The following is a 17,289-nucleotide window of genomic DNA, read 5'->3' as shown; positions in this document are numbered from 1 at the left end:
CAGGCAAGAATACTGGAGGGTTGCTATTTCCTCCTCCAGGGGATCCTCCCCACCCGGGGATCGAGCCTGCGTGTCCTACACTGCAGGGGATTCTTTACCGCCGGGCCACCTGGGAATCAACGAGTGCTCTCATAAACTTAGTCAGGGAGTGTTTTACCCCTACCTGATTTTCTGAAAGCTTTCATAATACTAGCATCATGTCTCCCTTAAATTGAACCTCTCTTCATTGAAATCACCATGGAAGCCAACCTGACCTGTAGCTTTCTTTATGGGAAGGTTTTTAATGATAAATTCCATTTCCTTCATTCATAATTCAGCCTCCCTGCTCCACCCTCAAAGCCCCTGGTCAGTTTTGCAGAGCAAGGGGGAGGCTGGCTCTTGTCCACTAGGGCTCTTAGAACTTTCCATAGTTCTGCAGCCTGGACCCAGCTAACCTAAGGGGAGTGGGCCATCTATTCCTTCTTGAGTGAGTTTTGGTACTTTGTATCTCTCAGAGAATTTGTCTATTTTCTATAAATGATCAAGTTTATTGGTGTTAAAGTTGGTCATAATTTTCCCTTACATCCTTTTAATATCTATAGACCTATAGCACCTCTTTTTTAATCTGGGTATTGATAATTTATATATTCTCTCTTTTTTGTTCATATTATTAATGGTTTACATAAATTTTATTGATCTTCACTAAGAATCCACTTGTGGTTTTACTGGTTTTCTCCACTGTTTATCTGCCTTCCAGTTCACTAATTTCTGTTTTAATCTTTACTATTCCCTTCCTTTTGCTTATTTTGGTTTTAATTGTTCTTATTTTTCTAGTTTCTTGAGCTGGAAATCTAGATCATTGATTTGAAATTTTTTTTCCTTTCTACTGTAAGAATTTAATGTTATAAATTCTTCTATACATTTTGTTTTATATATATCGTGAAGTTCTATTATTAGGTTTACATACTTTTAGGATTATAATGTGTTGCTGATGAATTGACTCCTTTTATTATATACTTCCTTTATCTCCTGTAACAGTCCTTGTTCCTAATTCTACCTTATGATATAACACAGCCACTCTAGTTTTGCTTTATTGTTTGCCTAGTGTATAATTTTACTTTTTGTCTACCTATGTATTAACATTTAAATAGTTTCTTGCAGATAGCATATAGTAGCTCTTACTTTTTTGTCCAGTCTGAAAATCTCTGCCTTTTAATTGGGGTGCTTAGACAATTTACATTTAATATAATCATTGATGTGATTGGAACCATCTTGCTAATTGTTTTTTATTGTCTCATATGTTCTTTTTATCTTTTTTCTCTCTCTTTGTTTTCTTTTTTTCTGGATTGGTGATTCCATTTCATTTTCACTATCAGCTGGTTAATTATGTCTTTTTTTCCTTATTTTTTAGTGGCTGCCCTAGGTTTTACAATATGGCTTTTCACAGCCTTTATCTAAATTATATTACACCAATTCATATATAGTATAAACACTTTGGGCTTCCCTTGTGGCTCAGCTGGTAAAGAATCCACCTGCAATGCGGGAGACCTGGGTTCGATTCCTGGGTTGGGAAGATCTTCTGGAGAAGGGAAAGGCTACCCACTCCAGTATTCTGGCCTGGATATGCTTCTACTTCCTCCCCTATCCTTTTTGCTATTATGGCCACAAATTTTACTTCTATGTTATAAATCCCACAATCCGTCATTAAGATTTTTAGTTTAGGCAATTATCTTTTAAAGGAATTATATCTACTCTCAGTGTAACCATTTATGATGCTCTTCATTTCACTGTGCGGATCTGTATTTTTTCTTGCTTGAAGGATTTCTTTAACATTTCTTGTCATACAGGTGTGCTGGCAAAGCGTCCTGTCAATTTTTGTTGGTTCTAAAAACATATCTTGCCTTTCCGGTGGCTTCTAATTTGCATACTATCTTCTGAGTATATCTTATATCGCTTATCTTTATTCTTCTGAATTTAAAGTTTCTCTTTCTCTGGTTGCCTTCAAGGCTTTTGTCTTTGATTTACAACAGTTTGACTATGATGTGTCTAAGTATGTGTTTGTATTTATGCTGCTTGGGGTTCTCTGAGACGCTTGGATCTGAGATTCTTTGCTATGCTTCAGTAATTCTGAAAACTTCTTAACCATTTTCTCTCCAAATATTTTTTCTGTCCCAGTTTCTCTCTCTTCTCCTCTTGGGGCAGCAGACACGTATGTGATATTTTCGCACAGCTCCTGGACGCTCTGTGCTGTTTTTCCCCACTCTTTCCTCCTTTCTGTGTTTCACTTGAGTAATCGCTACTAACCCATCTTCAAATGAAAGTTTTTTTCCTGGCTGTATTCAGTCTTCTAATAAGCTACCAAGAAGTTCTCTGTCTCTTACGTCACGTTTTGTTATTTCTAGCATTTCAGTTATACTTTTTTATAGTTTCCTTCTCCTTCCTGAAATTTCCATCTGTTCCTGCACGTTACACATCTTTTCCACAACACTCTTTAGCTTATAACTCAAGGACACTTTAAAGTTCCTGTCTGATGGTTCCGGGGTCGTCTCTGGTTTGGGTTCTATTTATTAGTCTTCACAGTGGTTTGTTTTATTCCTGGTGGTATATATGCGTATATGTATTTTATAATTTTCATTTAATGTTGATAACTGTGTACAGAGAAGTAAGGTGAGGTAAATAACATTTACACTTGAAAATGGGCACTTCCCTTATCAGGCCCTAAGTGTGGGGAGTCAACCTCGCCAGTACGTGAGCTGGCGCTGGGTCTCGTTGTCTCTAGGGTCACTGCCAGTGCACCGCAGGCCTCGGACCCCCCGAGCACAGGGATGCTGAGCTGTGTCACCGTGGGCCGGGATGCCGGGGGCTTCCTCAGAGCTCAGCGGTCTGTCTGCCCGTGCTCGGAGGCGTGTCTCCCACATTCGCGCCCCTGCCCTGGCAGTGTTGCGCTCTCGCACACGGCTTGGTGCTGGGCTTGCTGTGTGGCTGCGGTGGGCGGGGGCGAGCTCGGTTCTCCTGGTCCGGTTAGGAAGGGTCTGTATACCTGAGCCTCAGGAATGGGGCTCTCCGCAAGGTCCCCTTTCCAGCATCACTCTCCTAGCCCCTAGCATGCCCCCCTGGGAAAGCAGCCACCTAACTTCCACCAGCAGACACCCTCTCAGCGTGATTATGTTCCTAGAGCCCAGGTTCTGCACAAACGGAGGCCTCTATCATCACCCCGATCGTATAAATACAGTTGCCCCGCTCTCCCCACGGGTTCCACGGCTACAGACACTGACGGATGACTGCACTGCGCCATCTTACATAAGGGGCTTGGCCATCAGCAGCTGCTGGAGTCCACAGGGGGCCCTGGGAGCAATGCCCGCAGATGCCGAGGGGCTGACTGTGCTCTCCCGGTCGGCCGTCCAAAGCAGACACCGGGGGCTGAGCCCTGACACCCTGGCACACCCTCACACCTGATATATTACTATTTCCCTCCTAATTATTTCTCAAGTATTGTATCATCCGTTTCTACAACTACAACCTTCATCACTTCCCATTAGATTTCTAATAGCCTCCTAAAACAGAGTCTCCACATCCTCTCTAGCTCCTTAACGTCCTCTCCACCCTCCACAAGCAGTTGGATAATTTTTATGACAACCTGGATAATTTTTATAACAACCTGGACCATGTGACTCTTGGGTGCTTTCTCATCTCACCTCAGCTCGATGGCCACGTCTCAAAAGGGCCTGCCCAGACCGCTGCCATAAGGTAGATCTATCTCTATTACTCCCTCTCACAGCATCCTGTTCTATTCCTCTGTTGCATTTATCAATGTATTTTTTACTCGATTATTGGCTTCTCCCTCCTCAGTGCTGCAACTTCTGTAAAGTCAGGGGCCACGTCTACCCCATTTACTAACACATTCAGAGTGTACCTCAGTGTCTGATGCAGGGTAAGCATACACTACACATAGTAAATGTAGTAAATGAATAAAATACTTAGTAAATAAATGAATGAGTAAATTTGCAGGGACAATAAGAAACGCAGGGGAAAATGTCATAAGAAAATAACCTCTTAGATATTAGGCACTCTGTAGGCACACAGGCTATGTCATTATTTCCCCCCACAAAGACCCACCGAAATGCACACTATTACTTTTTTATTGAAGAGGAAACTGAGACTTTGCCCCACTGAGCAAGTTGCCCAAATCACATCGTTGACAAGTGTTAGGGCTGGTGCTGAAACTCAGGTCCTCCTGACTCTGCTGTCCAGCTCCTCCCCATCTGTTCTATTAATCTGTGTTTGTTTGCAGAGCACAGTCCAGAAGACAGGAGGTCAGAACTGCCAGGATGAGGCAGGACGAGAAGAACGCCAGGGAGAAGTCAGAGGGAATAACTCAGCTCCGAGTTTGCCCTGACGTCTAAGCATCTCGGACCTAATCCCTTCCTCACAAAGAGCCTCTGACACAGGGGTCTGGGCAGCAGCGCTGTCTGGCAGCATCGAAGCCACCACCGGTCCTGTGGATAAAGACTTGCGTGCGAGAGGACTGCCAACAAGCGCAGCCTGCTTTGGCGGAAGCACACACCCCACGCCCGAGGAAGCGTGAGAGCAAGCGGCCGGGGCCAGCGATTTTAGGTCAAAAGGCCCAGCTTCAAGGCCTGGTTCTGACAGTCCTCACCACGTGTGGACTTAGGACAAATCCCTTGATCTCTCAGATGTTCACTGTTTTCATCTGAATAATTGGGGATAATAATACATACTTACATTGTTGTGAACTGCAAATGGAAAACTTAATGAGCACATAAACATTAAAATCCTTACTGGAGATCTAATAAAGTATCACCTTCAAATAGGAACAAAATAAGGATACTTTCCACCACCTTCATGTTACCACAGGTTTAGGAAAGTCTGGAGATAGCGCATGAAAGAGATAAGATGGAAAATCCAGAATGGAAGAAAGACTAAGAACAAAAATCTTTCCTCGGCCATATGTTCATATTCTTAGAAAAATGAAAAGAATCAACTCTGTTTTTATAGAGTTTAGTATTGTGGCTAATAATCCTGTATTGCTATGTTTGCCAGTCTTCAAGGTTCGGCTCAGGGGTCATCTCTTCCAGGAGCCACCTCTGAACTTCCACACTGGTCTAAGACCCTGCTCTGGGCCTGCAGAATTCTCCAAGTGTTCCCCACCAAAGCAGCCCGCACACTGCTTATGGACCAGTGTCCTCAGAAAACACTAAGTTTCCTAAGAACACGCTCTATGGCTAATTCATTCTCATGCCCCTTGGGTCAAGAACAGTGTGCAGAACAAAGAAGGCACTTATTAAATATTTTTGTAATTGAACTGAAAAAAATCAAAGTCTTGTTATATGTGAAAATAAAAAGAAAAAAAAGATCCTATACACAAAGCAATACAAATAGAAAAACCTGGGAGTATAATAAATCTACTGAAATCTGTAAAACAAAAGGTCTTGCAAAATGGAAGACGGTACCATGGTCACAGATGAGTGAAGACTTAAAGTAATTCTCCAAACCAATGTATAAAGTTAATAAAAATTCAACCAAGTCCCAAGAGAATTTTTCTAGAAGCAAATTATTGTGAAATACATTTAGAAGTATCAACAGAAAAGGACAAAGGATATCCTAAAAAATAAGTAGTTACTAATCCTTTCAGATGTTAAAACATATCATAAAGAAGTACTTATTGAATAGTGTCATGCTGGCTCAGTATAAAATTAGCAGAACAAAACAGGAAAGCCAGAAATGACTACTGTGTCTAAAATTTTACTAATGACTTAAAATACATAACAGAAAATATGAAAATGGAAAAATAACATCTTCTTAAAGTGGCACTGAAATTTGAGGAAAATATTAATTTGGAGCCATATCTAACATTACACACAAAAATAAATCTCTCCAAGAAGATTTTGGAAACTGAAAGTTCTTTTTAAAAAATATGGAAAATGGCTGAAAACTCTTTAAATCCTAGAGAAGGCTTATCCCAATATTTTAGCTTTAAAACTATGAAATAAATGTAATAAAAAGATAATCAGATTCAACTATTATATACAGATTTAAAATTTATGAACAATTTAAAAATGGAAAATTACTGATTGGGAAATTATTCACAGCAAACATGATAAAGGGTTAACATACTTATGATGTAAAAGCTTTATTCAAATTATAGAATAATACTACATCCAAAAATCAGAGAGAAAGTATAAAGAGACAAAAAAGAAATATAACATAAAGTTATCACATGACCTAGCAATTCTACTCCCAGGAATATACTCAAGAAATATGAAAACATTTGTCCACACAAAATGTTATATGCAAATAACATTGTTATAACAGCATTATTGTAACAGCCCAAAGTAGAAACCATCCAAATGATAAAAGATAAAATGATGAATGGATAAACACAATGTAGCATATCCTTACAGTGGCATAGTGTTTGGCTTAAAAAGAAATGAAGTAGCAATACGTGCCGCAACACGCATGAATCTGGAAATACTAGGCTAAGCCAAAAACGCCAGTCATAAAAGACCATGTGCTATAAGATTTGATTTATAGGAAATGTCCAGGATATGCAAGTCTATAGAACTGGGGAAACGGGAAGCAGATGAGGACTGACAGCTAATGGGTACAGGGTTTGGGGGTGATGAAATGTTCTGGAATTAAATATTGGCGATGATTACACAACTTGGCAACTACTGAAAGGTACTGAATGGAACACTTTGAATGGATACATTCTAAGGTATGTGAATCGTATCTCAATAATGCTGTGATTTAAATTAAAAAAGAAAAGAATTAGGGCTATAAGCAAATAGATGGAAAGAATTTCAACCTGACTAACAGGAAATGCAGACCAAAACTGCAAGGTACAGTTTTTACCCAGCACATCAGCAGAGTAACTCTGAAACAAACGCAACCCTGTCAAGACTGCAAAGCAACCACTACCCTTCTGCACTGCCGCAGGTAGACGAGGTCAGTGTGACTTGCAGAAGACAATTGTGCACCATACCTAGTAACGAGAATGTAGAACTGTCCCCGCTTCCGGGAACCAGCCCTTAGGGAACAATGCCAAGCAAAGGAAACGCTGCCTCAAGGAAGGTGACATCACAGGTTATAATTACAAAAACAGTTTATAAAACAGGCTATCCCCAGCTGTAAGTGAATCACGTCACAGAGGCCATCCACTTAATAACATATTACATAGTCATGAAAGTAAAGTTTTCTGTTTTTGGTTTTGGAAAAGATTTTTTTGATGCGGACCGTTTTAAAGTCTTCACGGGATTTGCTGCAAAGTCGCACCCGTGTCCTGTGTTGGTTTTTGGGCCCCAGGCAGGGGGGACTCTCGCTCCCCGACCCTTGGGAGGCGGGGTCTTCACCACTGGATGGCTAGGGAGACCCCTCTTTGAAGTCTGGACGTAAGGTTGACTGAAAAAAGACAGACACAGAACCCTTCAACGCTGTAAAATGATGACGGCACATAAAGTTAAAACCAGCTCCCGCTCTCTGCTATCCAAAAGTCTACAAGCAATAAATGCTGGAGAGGGTGTGGAGAAAAGGGAACCCTCTTACACTGTTGGTGGGAATGCAAACTAGTACAGCCGCTATGGAAAACAGTGTGGAGATTTCTTAAAAAACTGGACATAGAACTGCCATATGACCCAGCAATCCCACTTCTGGGCATACACACTGAGGAAACCAGATCTGAAAGAGACACGTGCACCCCAATGTTCATCGCAGCACTGTTTATAATAGCCAGGACATGGAAGCAACCTAGATGCCCATCAGCAGATGAATGGATAAGGAAGCTGTGGTACATATACACCATGGAATATTACTCAGCCATTAAAAAGAATTCATTTGAACCAGTCCTAATGAGATGGATGAAGCTGGAGCCCATTATACAGAGTGAAGTAAGCCAGAAAGATAAAGAACATTACAGCATACTGACACATGTATATGGAATTTAGAAAGGTGATAACGATAACCCTATATGCAGAACAGAAAAAGAGACACAGAAATACAGAACAGACTTTTGAACTTTGTGGGGGAATGTGAGGGTGGGATATTTCAAAAGAACAGCATGTATACTATCTATGGTGAAACAGATCACCAGCCCAGGAGGGATGCACGAGACAAGTGCTCCGGCCTGGTGCACTGGGAAGACCCAGAGGAATCGGGTGGAGAGGGAGGTGGGAGGGGGGATCGGGATTGGGAATACATGTAAATCCATGGCTGATTCATATCAATGTATGACAAAACCCACTGGAAAAAAAAAATAATAATAATAATAAAAAAAAATTAAAAAAAAAAATAAAAAAAAAAATAAAAAAAAAAAAAAACCAGCTCCCGCTCTCTCCTGGTTTCCAGGCTTTTCTAACCCCGCCTCAAGCGTGCCTCAGCCTCCTTTTCCAGCCAGTGAGAGGGCAGGCTCAGAGTCAGAACAGCATCCCGGCCGGTGACTTGACATTTCCGTAAGGAGGTGATTTATTTGGACGTACTCCATGAAGTCTGCTTGGGCTGGAGCGAAAAGGCAGGAGAGGGAGAAGCCGCCCGGTCTCCACCGTCTCGGGTTTTAAGGCCGAGGCGCAGCCCGCCGTCCCGTCAGCTGCACCGAGGGCGTCTCCCAGGACCTCTGCTCTCAGGTCCAGACACACAGTGACCTTCGTCTAATCCCGCTGTGAATCCGACACCCCGGCCCTGTCCCTGTGCCCCCTGGGGGAGGCCTGAGCCCCGGGCCGGCCCGCGACCTCCGCGCCCCAGCTGCTGCCTCTCCGAACGCCAGGGCCGGAACAGCCCGTGAGGGCATCTACGGGGTCCGTAATTCGGCCTGAGCTTCTTTTCTAAAACAGCGGGTAAAGCAATGAACTGTCAGCAGAAGCTAAAGTCCCACCCGGGCACAGCTCCTGCTCAAGAGGGCCACCCCCGGCGGCCGATGCACGCCGAGGACAGACGCGTGACTGCGCCGGCCAAAAGCGGGGCTGTGTTGTGATAGGCGAGGGTGAAGTCATCTTTATTCGTATCATGGCACCTCGAGAAGCAGATAACTTTATTTACTGTTGGCCTAACGCCACCATCTGAAGGTAAACTGATCAAGGCCACTCCATGTCATTTCCAGCTATGCTAATTTGATTCGTTTGATTAAATTATTCCATAGGCATAATTCTGCAGGTACCTTTTATTCCCCTTTGGAGAACAAACTGTCAGAGCAAACTATTGGCAGGGGTCTCTGTGACCGTCACGCGACGAGGACGGCGTGGAACGAACATTCCGCGGCGCGGCTCCCCCAGGCCGGGCCCCTGCGCCCCGCCTCCACGTTCCGGACAAGCAGCGAGACTCCTCCCGGCGAGCTCCCGTCATGCTGGGTGGAAAGCGCTGGAGGCCCGCTGGCTCGCTCCCTGAGACAAGGCAGGCGGTACTAACCCTGCCGCCAGGACGTAAAGCTGAAGCTCACAGATATAAACGACTGGGCTAAGGTCAAAGGGCCGGGTGAACAGACTCAGAACCCAGCTAGGATGGGGACTCCAGGCAAGATGCTGCCCATCAGCTTCCAGACAAAAAAACACAAAACCAACTTCTCCTGAAAAAAATTACTTGATAAGTAGCTCTTTAAAACTATTGAACATTTTAAATAAAACAGCACTTTTAAAATACTCTATATTTCTATATCGGAAATCTTCGAGGGTTAGGAAAGATTCCACTGCCAGGGGGACACAGGAACAGATAATGCCAACAAAACAAACATTTACTGGGCTTCCCTGGTGGCTCAGTGGTAAAGAATCCACCTGCCAATGCAGGAGACACAGGTTCTATCCCTGAGTCAGGAAGATCCCCTAGAGGACGAAATGGCAGCCCCTCCGGTATTCTTGTCTGGGAAATCCCATGGTCAGAGGAGCATGGTGGGCTACAGTCCACAGGGTCGCAAAGACATGACTTAGTGACTAAAGAAGAACAGCAAACACCACTGGGAAACACAGGAGCTAGCCCATCTGACGCTCGCAACAGCCTTAGTGATTCCTACTGCTACCCTAACAGCTGAGGATTCCCGGGGCCCCACAGCTCCGGGGCGGCCAGGCCAGGATTCAAGCCGGTCGCTCAGTGCCCTGCGGCCTGCTGCTTCTCACAGCACAAGTTAGCCACCTGGAGGGGGAGCCAGCCCTTCGCCAAGAGCCTCTGCCCTTCAGGAAACACACGACTCTTAACATCACTGAACACACCTGCTTTCAGAAAAACTCAGGGAATGAGGCTGTGTCAAAAACGCAAATCAGTGGCTCTAGATTATGAAAAACCATTTTCCACAACATTCCAATTTCTCCTCAAACGTTCTCCTCTAATCTTATCCTTGCTAGTGAATGATATTAAGAGCCAATGCTAATAAATAAAATGCCCAAAGGTTCTGGCACACAGGTTCTGGGAAATGAGGGGGAAACCACTGCAAGACTGCCTTTGCCCAGCAGAACTAACACAGGAACAGGATGTGTGGGGTTTTCTACTTGAGACGGTCACCTACCCAGAAAAGGAAAGCACTATTTACCTAAGCTGGCCCCAGTCTTTTACTTCTTCCAGATTTTATTTTCCTAACATTTATTTTCAATTTAGCCTAATTCTTAAAAGTTATTTAAGTTTTTTAAAAAAAAAAAAAGGTCAAACGGGTAGCTTCTTCTGCAGAGCACCCATTGTCTTGCCTCATAAAAGCTCTTGAACATTCACCAAGCCCCAGTGGCCACTTAAGGAAGGTCATCTTTCCTCCAGATTTCTCATTAATCACAGATACTTTTTGAGCATCTACTACAGTCAAAACAGATGTTTGATTCATTCAGTCTCTCTCATTGCTAATACTGCAGCTTCCTGGGTCTGGGGTGGCCCAAAGTGGTACCTGATGAAAGAAAACTCATCCTGGAAAATCAGAGTCAGAAATGGCAATGTCACCTGCATACCCTGAAACTGAAGCCTGAGCCAAGTGATGCTGTCTCCCCCACGCTCCTGAGAGCAATGGCTTGCTTGGTCAAATACTTACTGAGCACTTTCTATGTATAAGGGTGTAAGAACTATAGGATCCGAGTTTATGGGCAGCAGGCTGGGATAATGAAGTAAGTGATGATGAACTAGGCGTCAGAAGGGCTGAGTTCTAATCTAAGCTTTGGCCCCAACTTCCTGTGTGTCCATGGGCTCTCCGTTTCTGGGCCTCCATCTTCTCACAGTCTAACATCCTGTGATCGCTCTTTTCTCAAAATCGTGAAAAATATTTATTTTAAATCCTACAGTTATATGGAAGAGGAACTAAAGAGCCTCTTGATGAAAGTGAAAGAGGAGAGTTTTAAAGTTGGCTTAAAACTCAAAATTCAAAAAATGAAGATTGTGGCATCCGGTCCCATCACTTCATAGCAAATAGATGGGGAAACAGTGGAAACAGTAACAGACTTTATTTTTTGGACTTCAAAATCACTGCAGATGGTGACTGCAGCCATGCAATGAAAAGACGCTTGCTCCTTGGAAGAAAAGCTACGACCAACCTACACAGCATATTAAAAAGCAGAGACATTACTTTGTCAACAAAGGTCTGTCCAGTCAAAGCTATGGTTTTTCCAGTAGTCATGTATAGATGTGAGAGTTGGACCATGAAGAAAGCTGAGTGCTGAAGAATTGATGCTTTTGAACTGTAGTGTTGGAGAAGACTCTTGAGAGTCTCTTGGACTGCAAGGAGATCCAACCAGTCCATCTTAAAGGAAATCAGTCCTGGACATTCCTTGGAAGGACTATTGCTGAAGCTGAAGCTCCAATACTTTGGTATCCTGATGCGAAGAAGTGACTTACTAGAAAAGATCCTGACTCTGAGCAAGACTGAAGGCAGGAGGAGAAGGGGACGACAGAGGATAAGATGGTTGGATGGCATCACCGACTCAATGGACATGAGTTTGAGCAAACTCCAGGAGTTGGTGATGGACAGGGAGGCCTGGCGTGCTGCAGTCATTGGTTGTGAAGAGTTGGACACGACTTAATGACCAAACAACAACAGCAATGATTATATAAATCTCCTTGATGGTCTGGCTAAAGAACCCAGTGGTGAATAGGTGGTTCTAAATGAATACAGGAGGTAGCACACCCAGATCTGCCAATCCCCACGTCACTAAAGACACACAGATGAACCTCCTTTCTCCAAGCCTGGAGGAGGAGGCCCTCCCTTGACAACAGAGAGTAAAATACAAAATAAGGTCCCCTGAGTGTCAAGGACTGTGTGGGTCCACTAGAACCGCTTGGCTGGGGTAAGCAGACTTCTCTGCTGCCAAGCACTGGCTATCAGGGAAGCAGACGGTGAAAATCATGTAGATATTGAAAGCAAACTGCATGAGCATTTCTCTAAAGATTGTATCATAAATTCTGAATAAGAAATAATTCCTTTCTCACAGCAGACTTCTGACAGAACAACATCTTGGCAAGACAGCCACATATCTTCCTGAATTCCTGGACATCATGAACTACAGTTTATAATCCATCCTGGCGTGAGCCAGGCCAGACACCTCTCCATTGGCCCTCTCCCCCGATTCTCTGAGGCTCTCACCTTGCCCTCCCTGATCCTGAAAGGTAATTCTGATCCTCGCCACACCATCAAGACATTACAGAAAGGAAATTACTTCCAGTCTGCACATTTACAAAAGAAGAAAACTACCAGGACTTTGGTAGCCCTTCTCTATTCCAACCCCTGGTGGCTCAGACGGTAAAGAATCTGCCTGCAGTGTAGGAGACCTGGGTTTGATCCCTGGGTCGGGAAGATCCCCTGGAGGAGGAAATGGCAACTCACTCCAATACTCTTGCCCGGAGAATCCCATGGACAGAGGAGCCTGGTGGGCTGCAGTCCATGGGGTCAGAGTCGGACACGACTGAGCGACTAACATTCTAATCCTTAAGCAGAGAGAGAACCCATAAATTGATAGGAAACAAGATTCTGACCAAACCCAAAGTCTCAGAGAATTTCTAACCACTTCAAGCAATCTCGCAGGAAACACTTCTGAGGCTGAAGGGGGAAATACCAGGATCGAGCCGTGGTGAGACCACCAGCAAACTGGGAGGGCCAGACATGGCCAGGAGCTGCTGCTCTTGGTGAAATGTGTCATTCACCAAGAATCCGATATGTTCCTGCATCTGGGTTGAGTGTCTTTATTGACACAACCTTTTACAATCCCCACAGGAACTCCATGAAGTAGACACCCATTATTTTGCTCCTTTTACAGATGGGAAAATCAAGACTGAGAAGTGAAGGAAGTAACTACAAAGAGCAGAGCTAAAAGACAGGGATCCTTCTAAATAGAAGTTGCCCACACCTCCCCAGCCTCAGCCAGCCTTCAGCTTCCTCTGCCTGAGGGTGCGAGCTCAGGGCCCCTTGCTCACGCGTTCTCTGCTCATGTGGCCCCTTGCTCACGCATTCTCTGCTCAGGGCCCCTTGCTCACGCTTTCTCTGCTCATGTGGCCCCTTGCTCACACATTTTCTGCTCAGGGCCCCTTGCTCACGTGTTCTCTGCTCACGTGGCCCCTGGCTCACGCGTTCTCTGCTCACATGGCCCCTTGCTCACGCATTCTCTGCTCAGGGTCCCTGGCTCATGCGTTCTCTGCTCACGTGGCCCTCTGATCAGCTGTTGGTTTCATCTCCACCTCATCAGTGAACCACTGACTGCTGGGAGTAAACCATCCCAGATGACCTGGGGATCCACCACCTGCCCCCAGCAGGTTGGTGGAGAGTCCCCACAGACCTCTGGCATGACCACTGAGCCTCCCACACCCCAGATGTACTCTGTGTTGGTACACAGTCCGTGTACATAGTCCATGTATGAATAGCTGTACAAATACAGCTCAACTTGTTTTGCCTATGAGAACAGGAATGATTAGTCAGCTTCAGGGCGCTGAAGGCATAAATGGATGCATATTGTCATTTCTGTTCAGAGGATGTTAAAATGCTTCCCCAACACTGACCTGTCTATTTTCACAAGGAGCCACATTCACCAGAGTATTCTCCTTAGTGTTTAAGAATATAAGCAAAGCTTTGCACCCAGAGACAGACAAGTTGAAGGCTTCCAGAGGTTTATCACAGTTCTGTATGATGTGGTTTGAAATTTTAAAATATTACCAACTGAACACACACATGATCCTCACTCACCCTTTCTATCTCCTGAAGGTACAGGAGGGCAATATCCCCCGCCTTCTCATAGCAGGTGATGATGTCCTGCTCCCGGTCCACGCGGAGACTGCTGGTAGAAGAAGAAATAGGCAACTTCTCTAAACAAAGTCCTAAAAAAAAAACCAACATACAAAAACTGGGTGAGTTGTTTTTTATGTGACTTAATTTTTTAGTATTACTCTAGAGAGCCAGATACTATGAGCGAAGCAGATTCTCTGCCCTCTCTAAGGACAAAATGGAACATCAAAACAGAGCATCAGAAAGAAAATCCAGAGGTTATGGATGACAGAGGCCCCTCAATATACAGAAAGCACCATTTGACTCTGACATCCAGGTTGAGAATTTGATCAGGTACTTCACCAGGATCCCATTCAGACCTAACAGAGCTTGTCATTCAACCATGCCCCAAGATCCTTCAGGAATTTTATAAGTAAGTACAGTGAGGCTAGGGCTTCCGAGGTGGCCCAGCAGTAAAGAATCCACCTGCCAAGCTGGAGACCTGAGTTCGATCCCTGGGTTGGGAAGATCCCCTAGAGGGGAGCACGGCAACCCACTCCAGCACAGCACAAAACAAGGTAAAGAATATCGAGTATCTTCTAAAATGTACGCTTAACTGATTGAATATAAAACATTTCTAAATGCACTCAGGAGCATCAGTTACCAGGAAAATCTTGCAACTCGGCCTAGATTTCTGCAGTAACAACACTCCAGACCACCTCTCAGTTCCAGGCCAAGAAAACACCCAGAACCTTGCAGTCTGGGCCCTTCTTTGGAGATAGAGGAGATATCCCTTGCCAAGAGAGAGTTCAGGCCCACGATGGGTTAGGAAAGCATGAAAGGCTGAAAAATGCCAATGCCGAGAGGAGCAACTGTTGCCTGAACCCAGCACCAGACTCAGCCCCTGTCCTGGGCAACCAGCCTGGGGCCCATCGGGCTCTGGGTCTCCATCGAAAACCGGAGGCAGAGAGGGAGCCCCGTGGGGAGGGTCTGCGCTGCTGCAAGTGCCCTGAGATATGGGGAGACACACAGGTGCACACATGCCCCTCCATGGAAGAGTGTGAGAGAAGCGTCCACACTGAGAGTCAGGATCTGCAACTGGAAAGGGCCTGAGAGGTTTCCTGGCAAACGCACTCATTTTAATAGATGAAGAAGCTGAGAACCATCGAGAGAAAGTAAGAGATATGCCCCAAACCTGACAGGCAGTTCATAGCACAACAGAGATCAGAACCCGTGTCTTCAGCCCCCAAAGCAACACCTACCTATTAAGGGAGCTGCTGACTTTCAGAGTAGGTACCACTGCAGAGAGGGGAGCAGGCAAGCTCAAGGGCAGCAAGTGACCCAGAGCCCCGTGCATCACTGTGAGAACGGCCCCCTCCCAACTGCTCGTAACAAACGACGGCAGTCCCTCCAGCTGTAGGTGACAGAAGACGTGCTCCACGGGAAGGAGAAAAACCACTTCCATCCGCAGGGAGCCAACACTGAGGACAGCCTGCCTGGGAGCCTAGAGGTGACAACTTTGTCACAGAAGGCACGGACCAGCCAAAGATTTTGCTGCTGCTGCTGCTGCTGCTAAGTCGCTTCAGTCGCGTCCGACTCTGTGCGACCCCACAGACGGCAGCCCACCAGGCTCCCCCGTCCCTAGGATTCTCCAGGCAAGAACACTGGAGTGGGTTGCCATTTCCTTCTCCAATGCAGGAAAGTGAAAAGTGAAAGTGAAGTTGCTCAGTCGTGCCCGACTCGTAGCTACCCCATGGACTGCAGCCTACCAGGCTCCTCCGTCCATGGGATTTTCCAGGCAAGAGTACTGGAGTGGGGTGCCATTGCCTTCTCTGAAAGATTTTGCTACAGGTTAACAAAGATTTCTTGAGGTGAAATTGGGATATGAAGAACTACACCATGTTTCACCATGATTTCTTTTGTTTTTATTTACTTTATTTTTTATTAAAGTCCATCGTTTACATTAGGGTTCACTCTCTGCATTGTGCAGGTCTATGAGTTTTAGCAAATGCAGCATCATGTTTCCACAGTCACAGTATCGTACTGATACCATCAAACCGACTCATGGCCCAAAAATGAGATCTAGTCCGCTAGCCCTCTTCCTGAACCCTGGCAACCACTCATCTTTTCACTGTCTCTACAGTTGGACTTTGTCCAGAATATCATACAATTGCAATCATACAGTATGTAGACTTTTCAGACTGGCTTTGTTCACTTGGAAATATGCTATTAAGATCCCCCCATGTCTTTTTGTAGGCAGATAGCTAATTTCCTTTTGTTGCTAAGTAATATTCCATTTATTCATTAATCTATTTAAAGGCATAATGGTTGCTTACAAGTTTTGGGAATTACGGATAAAGCTACTATAAACATTCACACGCAGGTTTTCATGTGCACATAGTTTGCAACTCCGTTGGGTAAATACCAGGAAGAGGAACTGGTGGATTGTATGGTAAGAGTATGTTTGTTAAGAAATATCTAAGTAAATATATTTTATTTACAAGTAGCTTTGTAAGAATAAATATTACTTTTAGCTTTGTAAGAAACTACTAAACTAGTTGTCTTCCAAAGTGGCTGTACTATTTTGCATTCCTACCAGCAATGAATGAGAGCTCCTATTGCTCAGCATCCGTGCCAGCATTTGGTGTTATCAATTTTTTTAATTTTAGTCAGTTAATATGTATAGTGGTGTCTCACTGCTGTTTTAATTTAGTTTCCTACTAACATGTGATATCGATTTTTTAACACTTATTTGCCATCTCTATACCTTCTTTGGTAAAATGTCTGGTCAGATCTATTGTCATTTTGTCAAAAAGATTGAGTCATTTGTTTTCTTATTGTTGAATTTTGAGTTCTTTATATATTTTGGATACAAGTCCTTTATCAGATATCTATTTTGCAAATATTTTCTCAGTCTGTGACTTCATTCTGTTAACAGTGTCTTTCATAGAACAAAAGTTGTTAATTTCCTTAAAGTCCAACCTGTCAATTTTTTCTTTAATGGATTGTGCTCTTGGTGTGGTCTCTAAAATGCCACTACTAAATCCAAGGTCACCTAGATTTTCTCCTGTGTTATCTTCCAGAAGTTTTATTTAGTTTGGATTTCAAATATAGGTTTACAATCCACTGTGAGTTGATATTTATGAAAGTTA

General features: G+C 44.2%; 1 protein-coding gene across 7 annotated transcripts in view; it reads right to left on the bottom strand.

Moving 5' to 3' along the window:
* TTC7B (tetratricopeptide repeat domain 7B) overlaps positions 1-17,289 on the bottom strand; it is a 265,869-nt gene that overhangs the window by 183,831 nt on the left and 64,749 nt on the right. For all 7 annotated transcript variants that reach the window (XM_061156423.1, XM_061156424.1, XM_061156421.1 and 4 more), the window contains exon 4: positions 14,120-14,250. In XM_061156423.1, coding sequence (XP_061012406.1) covers positions 14,120-14,250 — 131 coding nt within the window. The remainder of the gene's footprint in view (positions 1-14,119; positions 14,251-17,289) is intronic.

This window comes from Dama dama, chromosome 12, assembly GCF_033118175.1.
Source record: "Dama dama isolate Ldn47 chromosome 12, ASM3311817v1, whole genome shotgun sequence".
Classification (NCBI taxonomy): Eukaryota; Metazoa; Chordata; class Mammalia; order Artiodactyla; family Cervidae; genus Dama; species Dama dama.
This window is presented reverse-complemented; position numbering and strand designations above follow the sequence as displayed.